The following is a 17551-nucleotide window of genomic DNA, read 5'->3' on the forward strand; positions in this document are numbered from 1 at the left end:
AACAGTAATGGTAGTAACTCCAATCTCACCACGACTTCTCTATGTTCATATATTGGAACAATGCTATATATAGTTTTCTTACAGAAGGAATCACTGTTCTTTCTAACACCAAACCCCAGAAATACCACACATTTCTTACCTTTCTCTATGACACAGTGCTTGCTTTGATGGTTTCTTTTCATGTTTCTTACCTTTCTCTGTGTCATAGTGCTTGCTTTGATGGTTTCTTTTCATAATGAATAAAGGTTAATCTGAGTTTTTCTTTCTCTCTCTCTCTGTCACATGGACTCACTTGTTCTCATCTTTTCCAGATCAAGGAACTGTACAAAAAGTTGTAGTCCTGCCCACCAACTTCTCTGCAAGTGGAGAACTCATTTTAGAAGAGCTGGAGGTTTTTCAGGTTTGGCTTGCTTCTGCTTTTACTCTTCCAATGTGTATGTTCACACAAACACTTTGTTCTAACAGACTTTGGCAAGGGCAGCTGTGACCTGATGGAAGATCAAGTAAATGTGCATATTGTCAGCTTGATAACCACCCAAAGAGGACCATGAAATGTCCACTGTTATGAGGGCTGTAGCTAGCCGAGGGTTTTTTTTTCTCCTATATTTGAGTTGCCTATATTTTAGGTTGTTATATTGGCTAGAAGGATTTTGATAATCACATTTTTATGTGATAATGTTATAGTGGCTGCTAGAAGCAACTTTGATCATTGGCATCATGTATTGAGACTGTCACTATTTATGGATAGAATCTAAGATTTCTGTACTTTGATTATCTGATAATCTTCCTGATTCTGAGCTGCAGAATGGAATCAAACTAGTGTTGTTTTTGCTTAACTCTAGTTCCTCAAGGCCACATGCCTCTGGAGTCAAGAAAGCTGCAAGCTTAACACAACATAAGCTGAAAAGAAACACAAAAACTACAAGGAGAAATAAGGGAATAGCCTCTGTCAATCACTCTGGCATGTAACAGCTTGTATAACCTAAAGAAAACGTTCCCCCTCATGTTGAAAAATGCCTTTCAAGTGTTTGAATGGGCTATTCATTAAACAGTAATCTCAGGGCAAATGGTAGTAGGTATCTATAAACTTAGTTAAGAGTTTTGTCATGGGCTTTTTTCTATTTCATTGAGGGAACACAAAAAGAAAAATTTAAGCTTTTTTTTTCTTCTAGGCAGTATGAACATTTTCTTTAAGGAAAAGAGTCCGCTCTGTGTTAACCCTCATAAAGGCATAATTAGCCTTTCTAGGCTTTTGCTGAAGATTTCCCTATAAAGAAGATATATTTGAGCAATATTACCTAAAACATATCCATCACCAAAGTGCTGCCAATTCCATTTACTGAAACATTAATACAGCAAGAAGATAGATGGGCTGAGAGGAATCCTCACTCTAAACCTTGTTTCTGGGCCTCTATGCACAGACCTTTTTATCCTGAACCCTAAAAATCATTATATCATAACCTCTATTGCTGCAATCCATGTGGGCAGCATGGCAGGACTTAGATGAGTCTTGCCAAGGGAGCAGGGATGAGATCACTGGCTGTGTGCAAGTAAATATGGAGTGGAGCAAAGCAGTGATTCTCTACCAGAGCATAAGCAAGGAAAGGAGAATGTGGCATCAGATCCAATGTTGCATTTGACCTTGAGTCTCCAGACAGTTCATGAAGTACTGCAGCAGCTCTAAACTCCTTCAAAGCTCTGCCAATTCACATGATTCACAGCCAGAATTTTGAGGCCTGACCCTCCCTGCTGTGTTGTAGTCCACTGCAATTAATCCTAGCCCACTGTTATGTCTTTCCTTTGTGACATATGTATTCCATGAAACTTATTAGCAAATGCTAAATCTTAAAAAAATGCAGAACATTTTTATTACCATCAATTTTATCACTTGTTTGGATGAGCATAATGACTTGTATCACTTGCTTAAGGCATGGAATGTAATAATTCCATTCCCAGCTCTTTAACATTTGATTTGGACACAGACACTAATAGACTGCTGTGATGACACACAGTAGTATACAGTACTGTCCCTGGGAAAGAAACATTCTATAACATACATGTCATTTTTAATATTTTAGATATTGATAATCTGAATTTATATGTTGGATGGTAACCAAACTGTATGCACTTAGATAACTTGTAGGAGAAATATGACATAGTCATATCTGGATCATGTACATACTCATGAGCTATTGTATGATTTTTCTTTATCATCAGTTTCAAAGAACAAACATTTTTCTTATCACAGAGTGAGGGTAATGGCTTCAGAACACATTGCTCCTATATTGCTGAGGTAGCACAGATGCAGGTTAATTAGAAGTGTAACAAAACCATTTTGATGCACATAAGTAATAATGTCGTTGAATTTAGACAATATGTTCTGTGAGACAAGCATATATATGTCATTTGTTTAGCTCTGAAAATAGCAAAAAATTGATAGGAGTGAATAATGGCTTTTCAAGACATGAAAATGTGTAGTTTTCTTAGAGATGATTTAGGTCATATAGATCATATCACTTGGTGATTTTTAAATTTTAATGTTGGGACAGTATTAAAAAGATATTTCTTGACAATCTGGTTTGGAACTTTGTCTTTCAGAGTAATTCTCCTATAACAACAATGAAGATTTCATCTAAAAAGGTAAAGAAAAGTGAAATGATTACTTATTGCTTATTCACTGAGAAGCAAATTGACTTAAAGCTGTTAGAACAGCAGTTCTTGTGCAGCAAGATAAATATAGGGAAATTTTCCATAATGAGTATGGAAAACTTGATTGCAGAGGTATTTATATGCCCCAGAGCCACTAAGATAAAACTATTTCCATTCATTATGTCTCATTTCTAATTCGCTGAAGATGCCAATTTTTTTGTTGTTTTGTTTCGAAATCAAAGAATTTTAAAAAAAAAAATTAGCAAAAGGGGAAATTTGCCTTGTCTTTTTTATTTCTCAAAGTCCTTAATAGAAATTTTCCCACTGCAAGTCTGTCTGATCAATTTAAAAGGCAGTGTTGGAGCTGTTGTGTCCATGGTACAATTGTGCATGTTTGTTTATTAGTACTAAGTGATGGCAATAAGAATGATGAAAACAGCTGAGAGGATTTCTGCTGAAATGTTAACCACCCAAACTAAAAACATGTATTTCATGATTTTGAAAGCAAGATGTTGCTCAATATTTTGCAAAACTAAGTAAACATTATTCACTAAATTGAATTCAGTGTAAATTTTTATGACCAAAATTTCAAAGGAGTTTCAAGGTTTTTGTTCAATTTAAATTTTAAGCATAATCGATGAATTGTTTCTGAGTAAAACACTTGTTTGGGCCCAGATTTGGGTAATGACCTATTCACTTTGAACTTCTTTTGCAAAAGCCCTGATTTATTATGAAAGTTCTTTTGGCTTATTTTGCCAGGTATATAAGGCTATCAGAATCTGGCCCTAAGCCTCAACATAATCTCTAGGTTTTATATCTTGGAAATCTATGCACTGGAGAAATCCAACTAGGAACTCTGCATAATATTTATTGAAGTGACTATGTGCAGAGAAAATACTTAGTTCAAAGGTTTGAGCCAATAATCCTCACTGAATAAGACCCAAATTCTCCAATCTGAGCGATATTAACTCAGCCTGGCTGCCCCAGAACAGAACAATGGCACTCAATGTCCAAAAAAACCATTAACATTCCCCAGTGTTTCTAGGTCTTTTCTAGCAGGAAGGTAGAAATAACATAAGCCTGTTCACCCGGAAGATTTCTGTTGATCTTGACTTTATGTATATTAGTGGCTCCCCTCTTGGTCTTGAGTTCATTCCAAAATTAATCCGAAGGTTTTTAGGGGTGTTAGCCAAGTCTGGGGTGAAATTCCTCCACATCTGAAAGAAATCTTTCCATTTCCTTCTGCAGCAACAGTTGTATGTGAGCTCAGATGAAGGAGTCACCCAGGTGTCCTTACATCGCTGCCACATCTACGGCACAGCCTGTGCCGACTGCTGCCTGGCACGGGATCCCTACTGCGCCTGGGATGGCAACTCCTGCTCCAGGTTTTATCCCACAGGGAAAAGGTGAGCAGTATTAAGCAGCCCAGTGAAGTCTGCAAGGAAAGAATGTTTTTGTTCCTCTGTGTAGCCTGGAGTGTTGCAATCTGATGGAGAAGTGGGATGTCATTCCTTTCCTGAGCATGTACAAACAATGCCTCCATAGCTATTGTGCTTGGAATTATTCATCACCTAGGACTGCATGCTGCAAAAATGTATGATAAAGAGCTTGGCTTTTCATATTTAAAGTGATGGACAAAAAAAAAAAAAAAAAGAAAAGGGAAAAATGGTTTCTAATAAATATTAATCCTGTCTCATGCACACAAAATCAGTAAAAGATTTGTTCTCTTTGTTTAATTTCAGTTGCTTAGTATGGATGCAATTATGAAAGCTCTAAATACAGTTAAATACCCCTTGGGCTGTCTCAGGAATAAACTCATTTATATTTTTTTGTTCCTTGTTTCCTCCTAAGTGAGAAGAATTATTTCCAGGGAAATTTTAGACAAATGCGATTTCCATGTAATGCCTGCAGATTTGGGGGTTTTGACATGAAATTCATTAAAGCAGACAAGAAAAGCAATTTCTTTTTAATTTACAACAGAGCTAATAGTCCATCTCATAATTCTTATGCAAAACAGGAGTCTCTTTCCTTCTCCCAAGGGAAATGCTTAATAGCATGAGGCTGTAGTGAGCTCTTGTCTTACTCAGATTTCACTTCATATACAAACAAAGTCACAGAATGCACAATGAACTATTACTGCAGAGGAGACAAACCTTTCAGATGTATGCCCCCTACAATTTACTGAAAGGAGGTTGTAGCCAGGTGGGGGGTGGACTTTTCTACCAGGTACCAAGCAAGAAAACAAGAGGAAATGGCCTCAAGTTGTGCCAGGGGAGGTTTAGCTTGGATATTATGAAAACTTGATTCACTGAAAAAGTGGTCAAGCATTAGAACAGGCTGCCCAGGGAAGTGGTGGATTCACCATTGCTGGAAGCATTCACAAAGCACACAGAGTGGTGCTTAGGGTTGTGGTTTAGTGGTGGATTTGGCAGGGCTGAGTTAATGGTTGGACTCCATGATCTTGGAGATCTTTTCCAACCCAAATGATTCTATGGTTTTATTTTATGATTCTATGTTATAATTCTGTGCCAGAGCTTTACCTACTGTGTGCCACTGTGCTCACTGCTTGCATCCAAGCTGCAGGTGCAGAAGGCCAGATGCAGTTACTGGGTTTTAGTCCTGTACCCTCATGGAGGGAGACAGTAGACAGAGGTTGGAGTCAGGTGGGGGTTGGTCTCTTCTCCCAGGCAACCAGCAGCAGGACAAGAGGGCACAGACTCAAGCTCTGCCAGGGGAGGGTTAGGTTGGAGATTAGGAAGAGATTTTTTCCAGAGAGAGTGCTCAGGCATTGGAATGTGCTGCCCAGGGAGGTGGTGGATTCCCCATCCCTGGAGGTTTTCAAGCTGAGACTGGATGTGGCACTTAGTGCCATGGGCTAGTGACCATGGTAGGATTGGACTTGATGATCTTGGAGGTCTTTTCCAACCTGGTTGATTCTGTGATTCTATGATTCCTTCTAAATAACAATTTTGAATGTATTTATTTCAAATAATTATTTGGCATTATTATAATTTGTATAATTTGTATAATTATAATTTGTATAATATATGATAAATTTTGGGTCCTCCCTGAAATTCAATCACATTAAAATTGAAGATATTGTCAAAGAAGGAAACAATATTTGTCAGGTTTGGGCACCTTAATTTCCAGGACAGATTATTTGTGGATGTGTAAGAGGGGCAATATGTATAAGCATATTTGAGTTGGATTAACTCAACCCTACTGCTCCATGTTAGGTCACAGACTCTGTTTCTATTTGCAACATGCATGTGTGGATGTTCTGAAAATATGGTTTCAGTTGCCTGTCCTACAAGTGGTATGAGGAGGATATTGAATGTAAATGTGACCAACTGCTGATCCTATGATTCTATGAAAGCTTGGATCTGCTTGAGTGTTCCAAACAGCTGCTAACAATGCCATCCCCTGGCATTAAAGCCAATTGCTTTTGTTATTGCAAAGTTTTCTTGATTCATTCCTTATTTGAGATTAAAAGGTAAAGTCCAGCCTGGCCATACAGTAATTGGTAAAGTACTTGGGGGTTTTACTGCTTTCATTCAGAATATTCAGCCACCAGTCTGCAGACTGATTGTTTTCTTCCATGGAACAAAGGTCAGAAGAGGGTGGAAGGAAAGAAAAGAAAAATCCCCAAGTCTCAGGCCACCTGACTCCTACACTAACATAGCTGCCAAAAGGAGCAGTCAGGTATACTCAGTCTGTGCAGTTTCCAGTGCCATCCCCATTACACACACCCACCTGGGGTTATTTCCACTGGGGCTTGCTTTCACATTGACATTTTGTTTGCAGTTTGCTCTTTATATCAAACCAAAACAAACACCTGAAACTGTCTGGAAAAAAAGATCTGTTTTTCATATGTGTAGGAAATGAGTTGTCCCTTTATCTAACAAGACAGATTATGAAGGAGAAAACATTGGTAATTAAAGCCAAATCCCATAGTCTAGACAGTCTTTTCTGCTGCATGCATTTGCTTATTTGCTTCTTTTGACACTTCTGTCTCCAGTGAATTACTGTGGCTCCTCACAAAACACCTGACAGTATTATCATTATTTTCAAACCACCACTTTTTTTTTCTTTTTATAAATATCAAACTATAAGTTTACATTCTCAGAACTGTTTAATGCAAGGGACATGCCATTTCTGACAGCATGGAGCAGCACAGGAATCCTGAATTTCACTCAGAAATTCTTCACTGTCCCCTTTGACTTACATAAATAGTTCACAAGGTTTAAGAACCTAAGGCATAAAATGAAATGGTTTTGGTGGTAAACATCAAAACTATACTTGGAATGCCAGAAATTACTCCTCCGAGACATCACCTTTCAAATGTTTCCTTTTAAAACAATGCAGTGAAGGATCAGGTGGCAGGGGATTATAAACACTGTCTCTGGGTGTTTGTGCACTACCTGCTATAATGTGGCTGTAGAGGCATCACCCTTCACTCAGTGGTCCTGGAGCTCCAGGGGCTTTTTGTGGATTCTGATCCTGTGAGTCCTTAGTGTATGGTTCAGAATGCAGGTGTCACATATCCCAGCAGAATCCATTTGCAGCAATCTATCAACAACATATCTTTTTGTTGAACCTGATAAATACTGAACTAACTTACCAGAATATTCAGCAAACAAAATACTACATATCAAGAATATGAAATTTGGATACCAGCTTTTCATGCACTGAATTCTATGAGCTATGACCTCCTAGCTGAGTAGGACTGAAATATCAGTATTCCCAATCCCAGTTTGCTACAGAATCTTGATTTTGCATCTGTCATCCAGGTTATAAAACCAAGTCTCCATTTAGGAGTATTTGGAGACTTGGTGAGTTTGACTGTGCTTTGGAAATAGTCATATCCCCTCAAGTAGAGGCCAGAACAGAATCTTAGCTCTCCACCATTCTGGATGAATTCTTCAGTCACTCTGCTACCAAGGTGGCTATAGGCACCAAAAAAAAAATAAGGTGCCTGCTGAAATCAAGGAGGGAACATGCACTCTATCATACTTTTCTGACAGGGCATTGGATATGAGCACATTTTATTCACTTCAGCAAACTGATTATTCACTTAAAACAGTATCTTCACTCCAGCAAGACTGCCAAGAGTGAAGCACACTCACAGTAGGTCATGAACTATCCCTAACAGTTGACTTAGTAAAAAAGAAAAACAAAACCACGAAAAAAAAAGAGAAGTGTTTATTTGCAGTGTAACTCTGTTGGAATAACCTTTTGTTTTTGCAAAATATTTCAGGAGGAGTCGTAGGCAAGACGTGAGACATGGAAACCCTCTGACTCAGTGCCGAGGCTTCAACCTGAAAGGTACTATAATTTGGAGATCCTCATGCTATATAAAGAACACATGGATTTCCTTTACATGATTCATCATAATTCATTTTATCTGTGTGGTTTACTGGTAAAGCATCATTGTTTTCCAACTGTGAGCTTTGTTTTGATTTGGTTTTAAGATCTTTCCTTGCAATTGCATGAACCTTGCATATATCTGATAAAATGCTGAACCATGAAATACGTAGTTCAACACGCCAGAAAAGAGAGGCTGACACTATTGACACTGTTGACTAGAGCAGGTACAGTTAATTTGATGTCTTTTATGCTTCTATTTCCCTTAAGTCTTTATGAATGCCTTTTTATTCATTTAAGTTGTGGACCTCAGAATTTTTCTGAATATTTGATGTCATATTGAGTTTTGGATTACACTTTTCAGCAGACATCAGGTTCTAGGCTTGTCTTTTGAGCTTTGATTATTCCTTTATGTGGGAAAGCAAATCTTTCCAAATTTCTTTATCAAGTTTCTTATTTCAACCCCATACATGTCTGAGCTAGGTGGTGGCAACTTTTGCCATCAGAACAAGGACACACATCAGAGAATTATGTTCCTTTCACCTCTATTTATGAGTCTGGATTTTGAAGTACATTCTTATCTGTACCATCTGGAGACCAAATAACAGACCTGATTGTAAATTTTTTATCCTTTTTTTTTTTTTAAAAAAAGACTAATGCTTTAAGAGTTACAAGTGAAAGGTTCTGTCAATAATAATTCTGCTGAAATGGTCTCCACTGGCTCTTGGAAGAATCTTCTGGAGCAAAAAAAATCACATCAGTCCATTGGGTGTAAGTCCCTCAGCTCAAATGGGTCTTTCCCCATGACTCAGTATTAGGTTATTTATATGAAGCTGAATAGCTTGAACAGGTAATTATACAAGGTGACCCCAGGTTAGTTTATGCACCTGAGATCCATATTGAACTTAAGATCTGAATCATGAAGCAACCTGAGCTGCATGTGCTGTGGCCTCCCACCCATTGTCTGTCCCTAGGCTGGGTGTCTCCTCATTCCATATGGAAAATGTGAGAATGTCAACTGTCTGCCTTCTGGGCTGAGGGGAAACAAATGTTTCAACCTGGACAGTCTTGTGAAACAGGTTTCTTATTTTCCAACCACTTTTTTTTTCATGTGGATGTATTTATGGGCTGATATATTTTAGCAGCTTTCTAAAGGATGTTTCGGAGGCAGCAGTGGATTATAGCATAGGTAGATGGGCAGTTGTTTCCCCAGTGGAAAAAAAAGATAAAAGGAAACAGCAATTTAGACTCTTTCAAAATATAATTAGAGACATATATAACAAAACTTCTATGTTTGGGGAAAAAATGAAATCTACCTAAAGGGCAAAAGAGCAGAGAGCCAAGAAATAGCAAGAAATCTTCCAAGTTCATAGAGAACCATCATGTTGAATTGAAGTGTTTAAACATGATAGGTTGTGTGCCTTAGACTTCTAAGCATGTATAAACTCAATTTTTTTGGCATATTGTAAATTTTAAATCGTAGAGTCACAGAATCATAGAATCATGAAGACTGGAGAAGACCTCTAAGATTATCAAATCCAACCATTAACGTGTCACTCCACTGGAAACCCTAAACCCTAAACCATGTCTTCCAGCACAGATCCAGACACCTCTTAAACACTTCCAGGGATGGTGACTCCACTACCTCCCTGGGCAACCTATTCCAGTGCCTGAACACCCTAACAGGGAAAATATTTTCGTAACATCTAATCTGAGTCTCCCCTGTCTCAGCTCAAGGCCATTCCCTCTATCCTCTCCCTGCAGCCATGGCAGGAGAGACATCCCTCACCTCTCTCCAACCCCTGTCAGGTAGTTGTAGAGAGCCATGAGGTCACCCCTGAGCCTCTTCTCCAGGCTAAACAAATGCAATTCTCTCAGCCCTTCCTCATGCAACATATTTTCAAGACCTAATAGATCATCAAGAACTAATTGTCTTACATGATTGCCTTCCAATGTCTGTTTAATTTTGTTATGCTTGTGCTAGTCCTTATAGCCATTAAAGAAATGCATTTGTGTTCTCTCTATCTTTTTCTTAGCATGTATAACTAGTGGTAGTATGGAGTAGTAGGACATTAGATATATACTGATCAATTAAACAAACAAAAATGCCTTTCTGTGGTACACCTTGTTCCAGTGTACATAAAAATAATGATGTGGTATACCTCTGATTCTCACTGTTCCTCAGCTACAGATAAATAAGTTATTTGCTACCTTATGGTCTTTGATTGCAAAATATTTCCATATTATTCTCCTAAAAGTTAGAATTGGTTTTGGTACGTCATAAATATGCTAAAAAGTTTGAAAGACTAGAACAAGGCAAAGTCTCCTTCCCTTAGTGGAATAGATTCCAATTTCACATATCAGTTGATGAAAGAAGCTGAAAAGAATGGGAGATAAAGTAGAGTCTGAAGGAAACTAGTCTTAGGACTGTGCAAAAACAGAGTCAGATTTTAGACATGTAGACCTCCAGGTATTTACATTTCTCATATTACTTGATATCCATTGCTCCTTTCTCATAAATGAGTTGTATTTCATATATGAAGCAAGCTTTTAAATCTGGAGGTGTATTGTTTTCAGGACAAATATGATTTAGACCAAGCAATAAGCATTGAAATGTTCCTGTTGGTGACTGCCAATTGTTCATCTATTGAGACTTTAAAGGGACACAACAAGTCCATGTGATGACATATACTCAGCACTTGCCCAGATGTTGCTGGAGTGCTATAAAACTGTCCTGCTCTCTGTTGCAGGCCTGTCTATGTAGTCATCACATTTCAGATTGAGAGCCAAGTCCCTTCCTTGTTTTGGAAGAGAAACAGAGGAGCAGGAGCCCAGCCTGCCCTTTCTCTCCTCCATGTGATGCTGCAAGCAGCTGGAGGCTTCTTTAGAGCATGCTGCTGTGTTTTGGGCATACAACCATATCCCCCAGCTCATTAAAAAATGTGTTATCCCATCTTAGCAGCCTATGGGCATCCTACTTTCTCAGAACAGGCCGTGTCGCATTGGAAACATTGGTATTTGGTACTGAATGTACCTCTTCACATTTCACTTCATGCCTTTCAAACTTTTTTCCCCCTAAATTGCTGATTATTGCCCAATATCAGAATCAGATACACTTCGTTTTATCTGTGTGGCAAAGTTGCTTGTTTTCTTTATCAAATTACCATTGACAGTATCCTGACCTGTTTTCTTTTTCTTTCTAGCATACAGAAACGCTGCAGAAATAGTTCAGTATGGAGTGAAAAACAACACCACCTTTTTAGAATGCACACCTAAATCTCCTCAGGCTTCTATTAAATGGCTGCTGCAGAAAGACAATGACAGGAGAAAAGAGGTGAGTAATGTGAGCAGTAGCTCTGGGAGGATCCTCAGTAAGCATCACAAAGTCTCTTCAGGTAAAGGTGAGGCACTCTGTATTTCCATCAGGCAGTCTGGATACAGTGGAGCTGGAGAACTCCTGTGGGTGCAGGACAATGACCATTTACTCATCTGAATAAGATCAAACTCTTCAGTGTAGCTGGGACTTCATCTTCAGCCCCAGTGATTTCTGTGAGACCAGAACAGCTAGCAGAAAATTAAAGGATTTTTCCTTCACATCTTACTAATGGCAAACTGAAAGTCTGCAGCATTCAGAACTTCTTGATCTAAGGAAATGGGCACAAAAGCAATAACCTGTATAAATTTCAGGAAGCAGTCAGCATGCTGTAGCCCCTCTGTGCTATTGAAGAGCTAAAAGTCAAAAATGGAAGAAATGTGAAAGATTTCTCCAGCAAGAAAGAAGTCCAGGCTAAGAACACGTATTGACAAAAGCATTTCCTCACCATGGTGCAATCACATTTTCCATTACTGCACTCTCTAAGGCTCTCAAGTTTCAGCACTGTAATATACAGTATGATTGTTTATGGGGAATGTGCCTTCCTTAAGTAGTGTAAAAGGGGGAAAAAATCCATTTCAAATCCGAGGCAGTTATTGTATGAATAAAAAGAAACATCTTTCAAAAGGAACTGCTAAGTAATGAGGTGTCTGTTGATAGATTGTAAATACTGAAAAGCATTATTTGCCTATTTTCCAAAAACAGAGGGGACTTACAAACCTCTCACTGAGTTTTCTCACTTACTCTGCAGAGTCTCAAGCCATGTCCTGGCAAGAGGTGAAGTTCTTTAGCCCTTTCCTTAAGAAGTACATCTCTTTTTTTGTTCTTATGTTCAATAACTGTATAAGAAGGCAGTTTCAAATAACAACAGGCAAACTAAAACAATCAAAGGGTTCATTACACTTCAAGCTCTCAGATTTCTGGAAATCCTCCACAATGTCTACAAAGGTTTGCAACATCAGAATAATATAATAAGTAAAATAATTCCCACGATAATCAGGTATAATGCAAAATGCAGTAGCAAAATAGAAATAAAATACCAGAACTGGGGTTTTTTTTCATAATGGGTTGAACTAGCAATTTTTACTTCACAACTGATATGCAAAGGGACATCTGCATAGTCATTTATAATCAGATGATAACTCAACAAGCTGTGGTAACCTGCTTCTTTCAGGTGATGTGACCATCTCCTGGGACTGTCCAGAGTCTGAAGCCAGAAAGGAAATAGGAGAGTAGAATTGCTCTTAGTTTCCAATGAGCTGAGTCCCATCTGAGGCCACTGCAGTGATAATTTTTATACCAGGCTATAGACTCTGTAGAGAAGATAGAGCTCCTCAGAAGTTAGCCCCAGGAACCTGTTCAAAATCAAAATTTTTAACGAGAGGCTACCTTGTGTTGAATGCCAAATTACCCCCTCAATTCTGCACCTTTATTCCAGTGAGTCTCAGCAGCATCTCTGATGCTGGAAGAGACATTCTTAGAGGGGAAACCCTGGCAAATAAAAGTTCATTTCTTCAGCTCTGCTATTTAAACTCATTTCATGTAGTTCCCAAATTTTCATCTTTGTCTTCATCCTGATCATTGTAATGTAAGGACTGCAAATATATAAGTCATTTTCTTTAACAACACTTACCTTGTGGTAAACTCTCTAATAACAGTAACAATAACAGTGATCTCTGGGAGATAAATATATAAAAATATAATAACTTTAAAAAAGAAAGTTGTGCTTAAAGTGAAACTTACCAAAAGGTCCAGTAATGTGTCGTTCAGTCACACTTCCTTCTGCTTTTTTGCCCTTTAGGTCAAGTTGAATGAGAGGATCATAGCTACTGAGCAAGGACTCCTCATTCGCTCGGTGCAGGACAGCGACCGAGGACTTTACCACTGCATTGCAACAGAGAACAGCTTCAAGCAGACCTTAGCAAAGATCAATTTCAAAGTGCTGGATCCAGAGATGGTGGCTGTGATGACTGACAAGTGGTCCCCATGGACCTGGGCCAGCTCAGTGCGAGCTCTACAGTTCCACCCCAAGGACTTTGTGGGAGCTTTCAGCCACTCTGAGATGCAGATGATCAACCAGTACTGCAAAGACAGTAGACAGCCAGGTCAGCAGAGGGAAGAATCCCAGAAGATGAGAGGGGACTACAGCAAACTAAAGGCTCTTATCAATAGCAGGAAAAGTAGAAATAGAAGGAATCAATTACCTGGATCTTAATTTTATTTTGTAGTAGTAGATATCTGTCCTCAATGTAGGGGGCTTATATTTGTCTATTGAGAACAAATTGGAGCAAATCAGATAACAAATTGAACAAAAATCCGACAAGCCTCAGAAAAGATCCATCTCCCAATGAAATGCAGTGTAACAACTAAAGAAGATAACTCAGAGCATCATTCTCTCCTAGATGCTAACTGACGCTAAGCTGTGCTAGAAGCAGAACTGGGTATTCATCTTAAACCAGATTCACCTTTAACATCTCAGTATTTAATTACAGTTAATAGAAATTTTTTTTCAAAATCAATGCCTTGCAACTCTGGAACTGTACCAATTAGCCTGGTGGAGAAAGAATCTGGGTTAAGATGCATGCTCAGAGTAGGATGGTACTAAGACTTCCTTGCACTGCATTTAAGAACATGAATTTCTTCTCGTTTACTGCTGGTTTACAACTTTCACTCCTTGTTCAAATCATGTGGATGCATGCTGATAGGAAACAAGCAAAGTACACTAGAAATGTTTCATTCATTCAGAGGTCAAATGAAGGAGCAAACAGAAGAAAAACAAAGAAAGAATTTAAGCTTTATCAGAGGAAGCACTGATTATTGTGCGCCGGATGAGTTGTAATAAATTAATGAGGTCTGGAATGTAACTTAAAGTAGCTCTGCTCATCTTGATTTTTATTAAGATAGGGTGTCCTATAACACTACATAGCTTTATAAGTGGCACAAAGCTAACATGAGAATGTTCATGATACATACAGTTCTGAAAAACACCTAAGTGACTTAGGTACTGTAGCTATTTTTCAAAGAATTACACTCCAATTTTTTTCAAAGGACAGAATGTAGCTGTGCTGTATAGTGTTTACTCAGAAAGGAAAAACATATATTGTCTTTAATCTGTCCCATGATTAAATTGGAGTTGATCTACAATGTGGAAACAAGTCATAAGTGTCTTTGAAAATTTTAAACCATTATTTTTTTCAACTGTTTTCTCAAAGTCTCAAATATTTTAACTAGAAATTTTTAATTCAACCATTCCCATTTTCCAGTCTTTGTGCCCTTTTTCCTTTCCATGTTATTATCCCCATTTCTTCCTATTTTCAATTCTCTACTGAAAAGCAGATTAGGAAAAGAAAAGAAAAAAATAAAGAATGAGGGAAAAATAAAACTGAAAAATGGGTCTGGGTCAGAAACCAAAAAGTATAACTTGAGAGGCAGGTTCAAACAGAAATCTTGTGTTTAAGAAGCAGCTGTCAGGTCTAATGAAATATGTTTCATTGAAACTGGGTGAATGTGCATCAAGCCATGCTAGGAAAAACAATCACTTTTTTTTTTGAGCAACACTAATGCCAAAAAACAGGGACAAATCTTCAATCATTTTACTGTGTATGAGTGTTCAGAAAGCCACTGAGTCTGTTCAAAACAGGTAACAGGGAGTAAAAATGTATTAGTACCTAGTACCTTAGAAAAAATGTGATTATTTATGATATGTTCAGCTCAAAACTGAGCTACGTTAAGTTAAAAAAAAAAAAAAAGTGAATTTCTGGGGAAAAAAGAATTGAGTGAAGGTAATTTCTGAACCCGGAGAAAACAGATGGATACTATATTTAAAAAATAGACTTTAAAATGTTTTAATGGGTCTTTGTTGAAGCTCTTTGGGCATTATTTTGATTCTGCTTCTATTAGAATACTCAGAGTAACTCTACAGGGCATGGGAAACATCTCTGGGTTTGTGCCCTGTGAATGAAGATCCAGTGCAATGGAGGTAAAGCTGCTATTTTCCTGGTATCAGATGTGTCACTTTATCACCACCTGATGCAGGAGAGCTGGGAAATGAGCCCTGATACAACCACTTAAACAATGTCTCTAAATTTCTTTGATGCTGGTGGGAGATCCTTTAATTTAATTTGTGTGCTTGCATCAAAAGGCATGGTGGTGCCAGCCTGCTCTTACATTGCCAGGTAGTTAAGTGCTTTCCTTAATCAAGGCCTAAATGCAGATTTCTGCAGTATGTGACTAAGGTTCTTCCTAGGGAAACCATCAGGAAACTTTCTTTTTGACCTCAGTGCTCTTCGGTCTGGCCCCAAGAGCTGGCAAAGCAGAGTCTATAGAAAAAAAATAAAATAGGATCCTAGAAATTTAGGGGTTGGATTGGACCTTAGAGATCGTCTAGTCCCAATCCCACCTGCCAGGGACAGGGACACCTCCCACCAGAGCAGGTTGCTCAAGGCTCATCCAACCTGGCTGTGAACACTGCCAGGGTTGGGGTTGGCTGTCAGACAAGAGGAGAAATTAATAAACATTTCTACAGATTGGGTGTGAACACTTTAAGGCTGGACCCAAATTTCCTCACTTTCAATTTGTACCCATTGCTCCTTGTCCTGTCACTGCAGCTCCTAACACAGAGTCCCTCTCCAGCTTTCCTGGAGCCCCTTCAGATCCAGGAAAATTGCTCTGAGGTCTCCACACAACTTTCTCTTAAAATAAGGCTTTGGTTTGGTTTGGCATTTTTTTCCCAGCTGACGTTCAGTGCAGCAAACTGGGTTGGATTTTTTTATCTGTTTCTTTTTTTTCCCTTCCTGAGGATGACTGACTTCTGAAGTGTGTAAGTGACAAACCAAAAAATCGAGTGCCACAAAATAGAACTACCTCCTGGAATGACACTAGTGCATATATTCTGTATGCTGCCATGCTCTTCCTATTCTCCCAGCAGATTCACTGCAGAATTAGTGTGATATTAATGTCTATTGTGAGGATCATAATTGCTTCCAGATGGAATACAGTGATTAATAGGTATTTAAGGGTACAATTTGCCCTTTAAGTGGTTAGGTACAGTGATATTTTAATAGGCCCCCATTAGGCCTCGGAAATTACAGTTACACTTCTTTCTAATAGAATATTGGCAATAAGGGATTCACTCACCATAGCTCAGAGTTTCATATGGTTACAAAATAATGTTTTTAAAGCTGCTTCATATACCATTAATATGGTATGACTGTTTAAGGGATTATACTTAAACTAACATTTTTCCTGCTGCATGAGAACATCAGTATATACACAGTAAACTTCTGTCAGTGCATAACTGGTCCAATCTTCCATGCTTTAGGAGCCTTTCCCAATGCTTTAGGAGCCTTCCCCCATGTATAGAGTAGTCAGAAGCCACATGCTCAGCTGGTATAAACTAATGTAACTTCTTTTCTGTCCATTTAGCTACTGTGGTTGATATCACCTGAGAGTTTGGCCTTAAATGTACAGACTAGACAAACTGCAATTTTTATTTGTTTTAAAGTAACCCTCTACTGTAGGTAACACCAAAACTTAAGACTGTAATATTATTTGTGCTATTTAATACTTCCTATTTTGAGGATTACTAAATAATGTATATAATTTTATTCCTTTAAAAAAAAAAAGAAAAGAAATACAAAAGCAAAATGACTTCTAGGCATAACTTCACCAAATGTAAAGATATGTTCTCTGCTAAGAACTTCACCATGATATTTTTTGGCTATTTTTATTCTGTGTAGGTTGTAAAGTTTGCTGAAATCTTGACCTAACAATGTGTTCTTTGCAATTGTCGTTACTGTAGATATGTGTGTTTTATTAAGAAAATCTTGTTTCTCAAAGTGTAGGTATGTGTATAAGTTCCTAGCATGATGAAACTGTTATTACAGTGAATATGCATTATATAGTGTGTAAGAAAGAACAAAATGTAGTTTAACACAGTGCTATTTAATTGAATATCTAAAATGCTATTTGCCTGACAAAATAAAGTGTGTTGCAACATCTTCAAAAATCTGTTGTTTTCCCCTTTATAGATATCTGTTAAAAATAAGGACCTTTTCTTATAGAAAATATAATCTGAAAATCAATCCCATAGACTCTATTAAACAAGTCCAAGATAATACTTGGAGCATCAGATATTGCAGCTGGTCCTGTACTTTGGCCATAACA

At 38.1% G+C, this 17551-nt stretch overlaps 1 protein-coding gene across 1 annotated transcript; it reads left to right on the forward strand.

Moving 5' to 3' along the window:
• Positions 1-311: 311 nt before the first annotated feature.
• On the forward strand, positions 312-13653 carry LOC103804686 (semaphorin-3C-like; the record flags this gene model as incomplete). The annotated part of the gene is made up of 6 exons (XM_009077298.1): positions 312-400; positions 2599-2640; positions 3898-4055; positions 7907-7974; positions 11217-11347; positions 13188-13653. Coding segments are annotated over 6 exons (902 nt in total), but the record flags the coding sequence as incomplete, so codon positions are not given.
• Between the last annotated feature and the right edge of the window lie 3898 nt (positions 13654-17551).

The sequence above is a fragment of the Acanthisitta chloris genome, unplaced genomic scaffold (assembly GCF_000695815.1).
Source record: "Acanthisitta chloris isolate BGI_N310 unplaced genomic scaffold, ASM69581v1 scaffold40266, whole genome shotgun sequence".
Taxonomy (NCBI): domain Eukaryota; kingdom Metazoa; phylum Chordata; class Aves; order Passeriformes; family Acanthisittidae; genus Acanthisitta; species Acanthisitta chloris.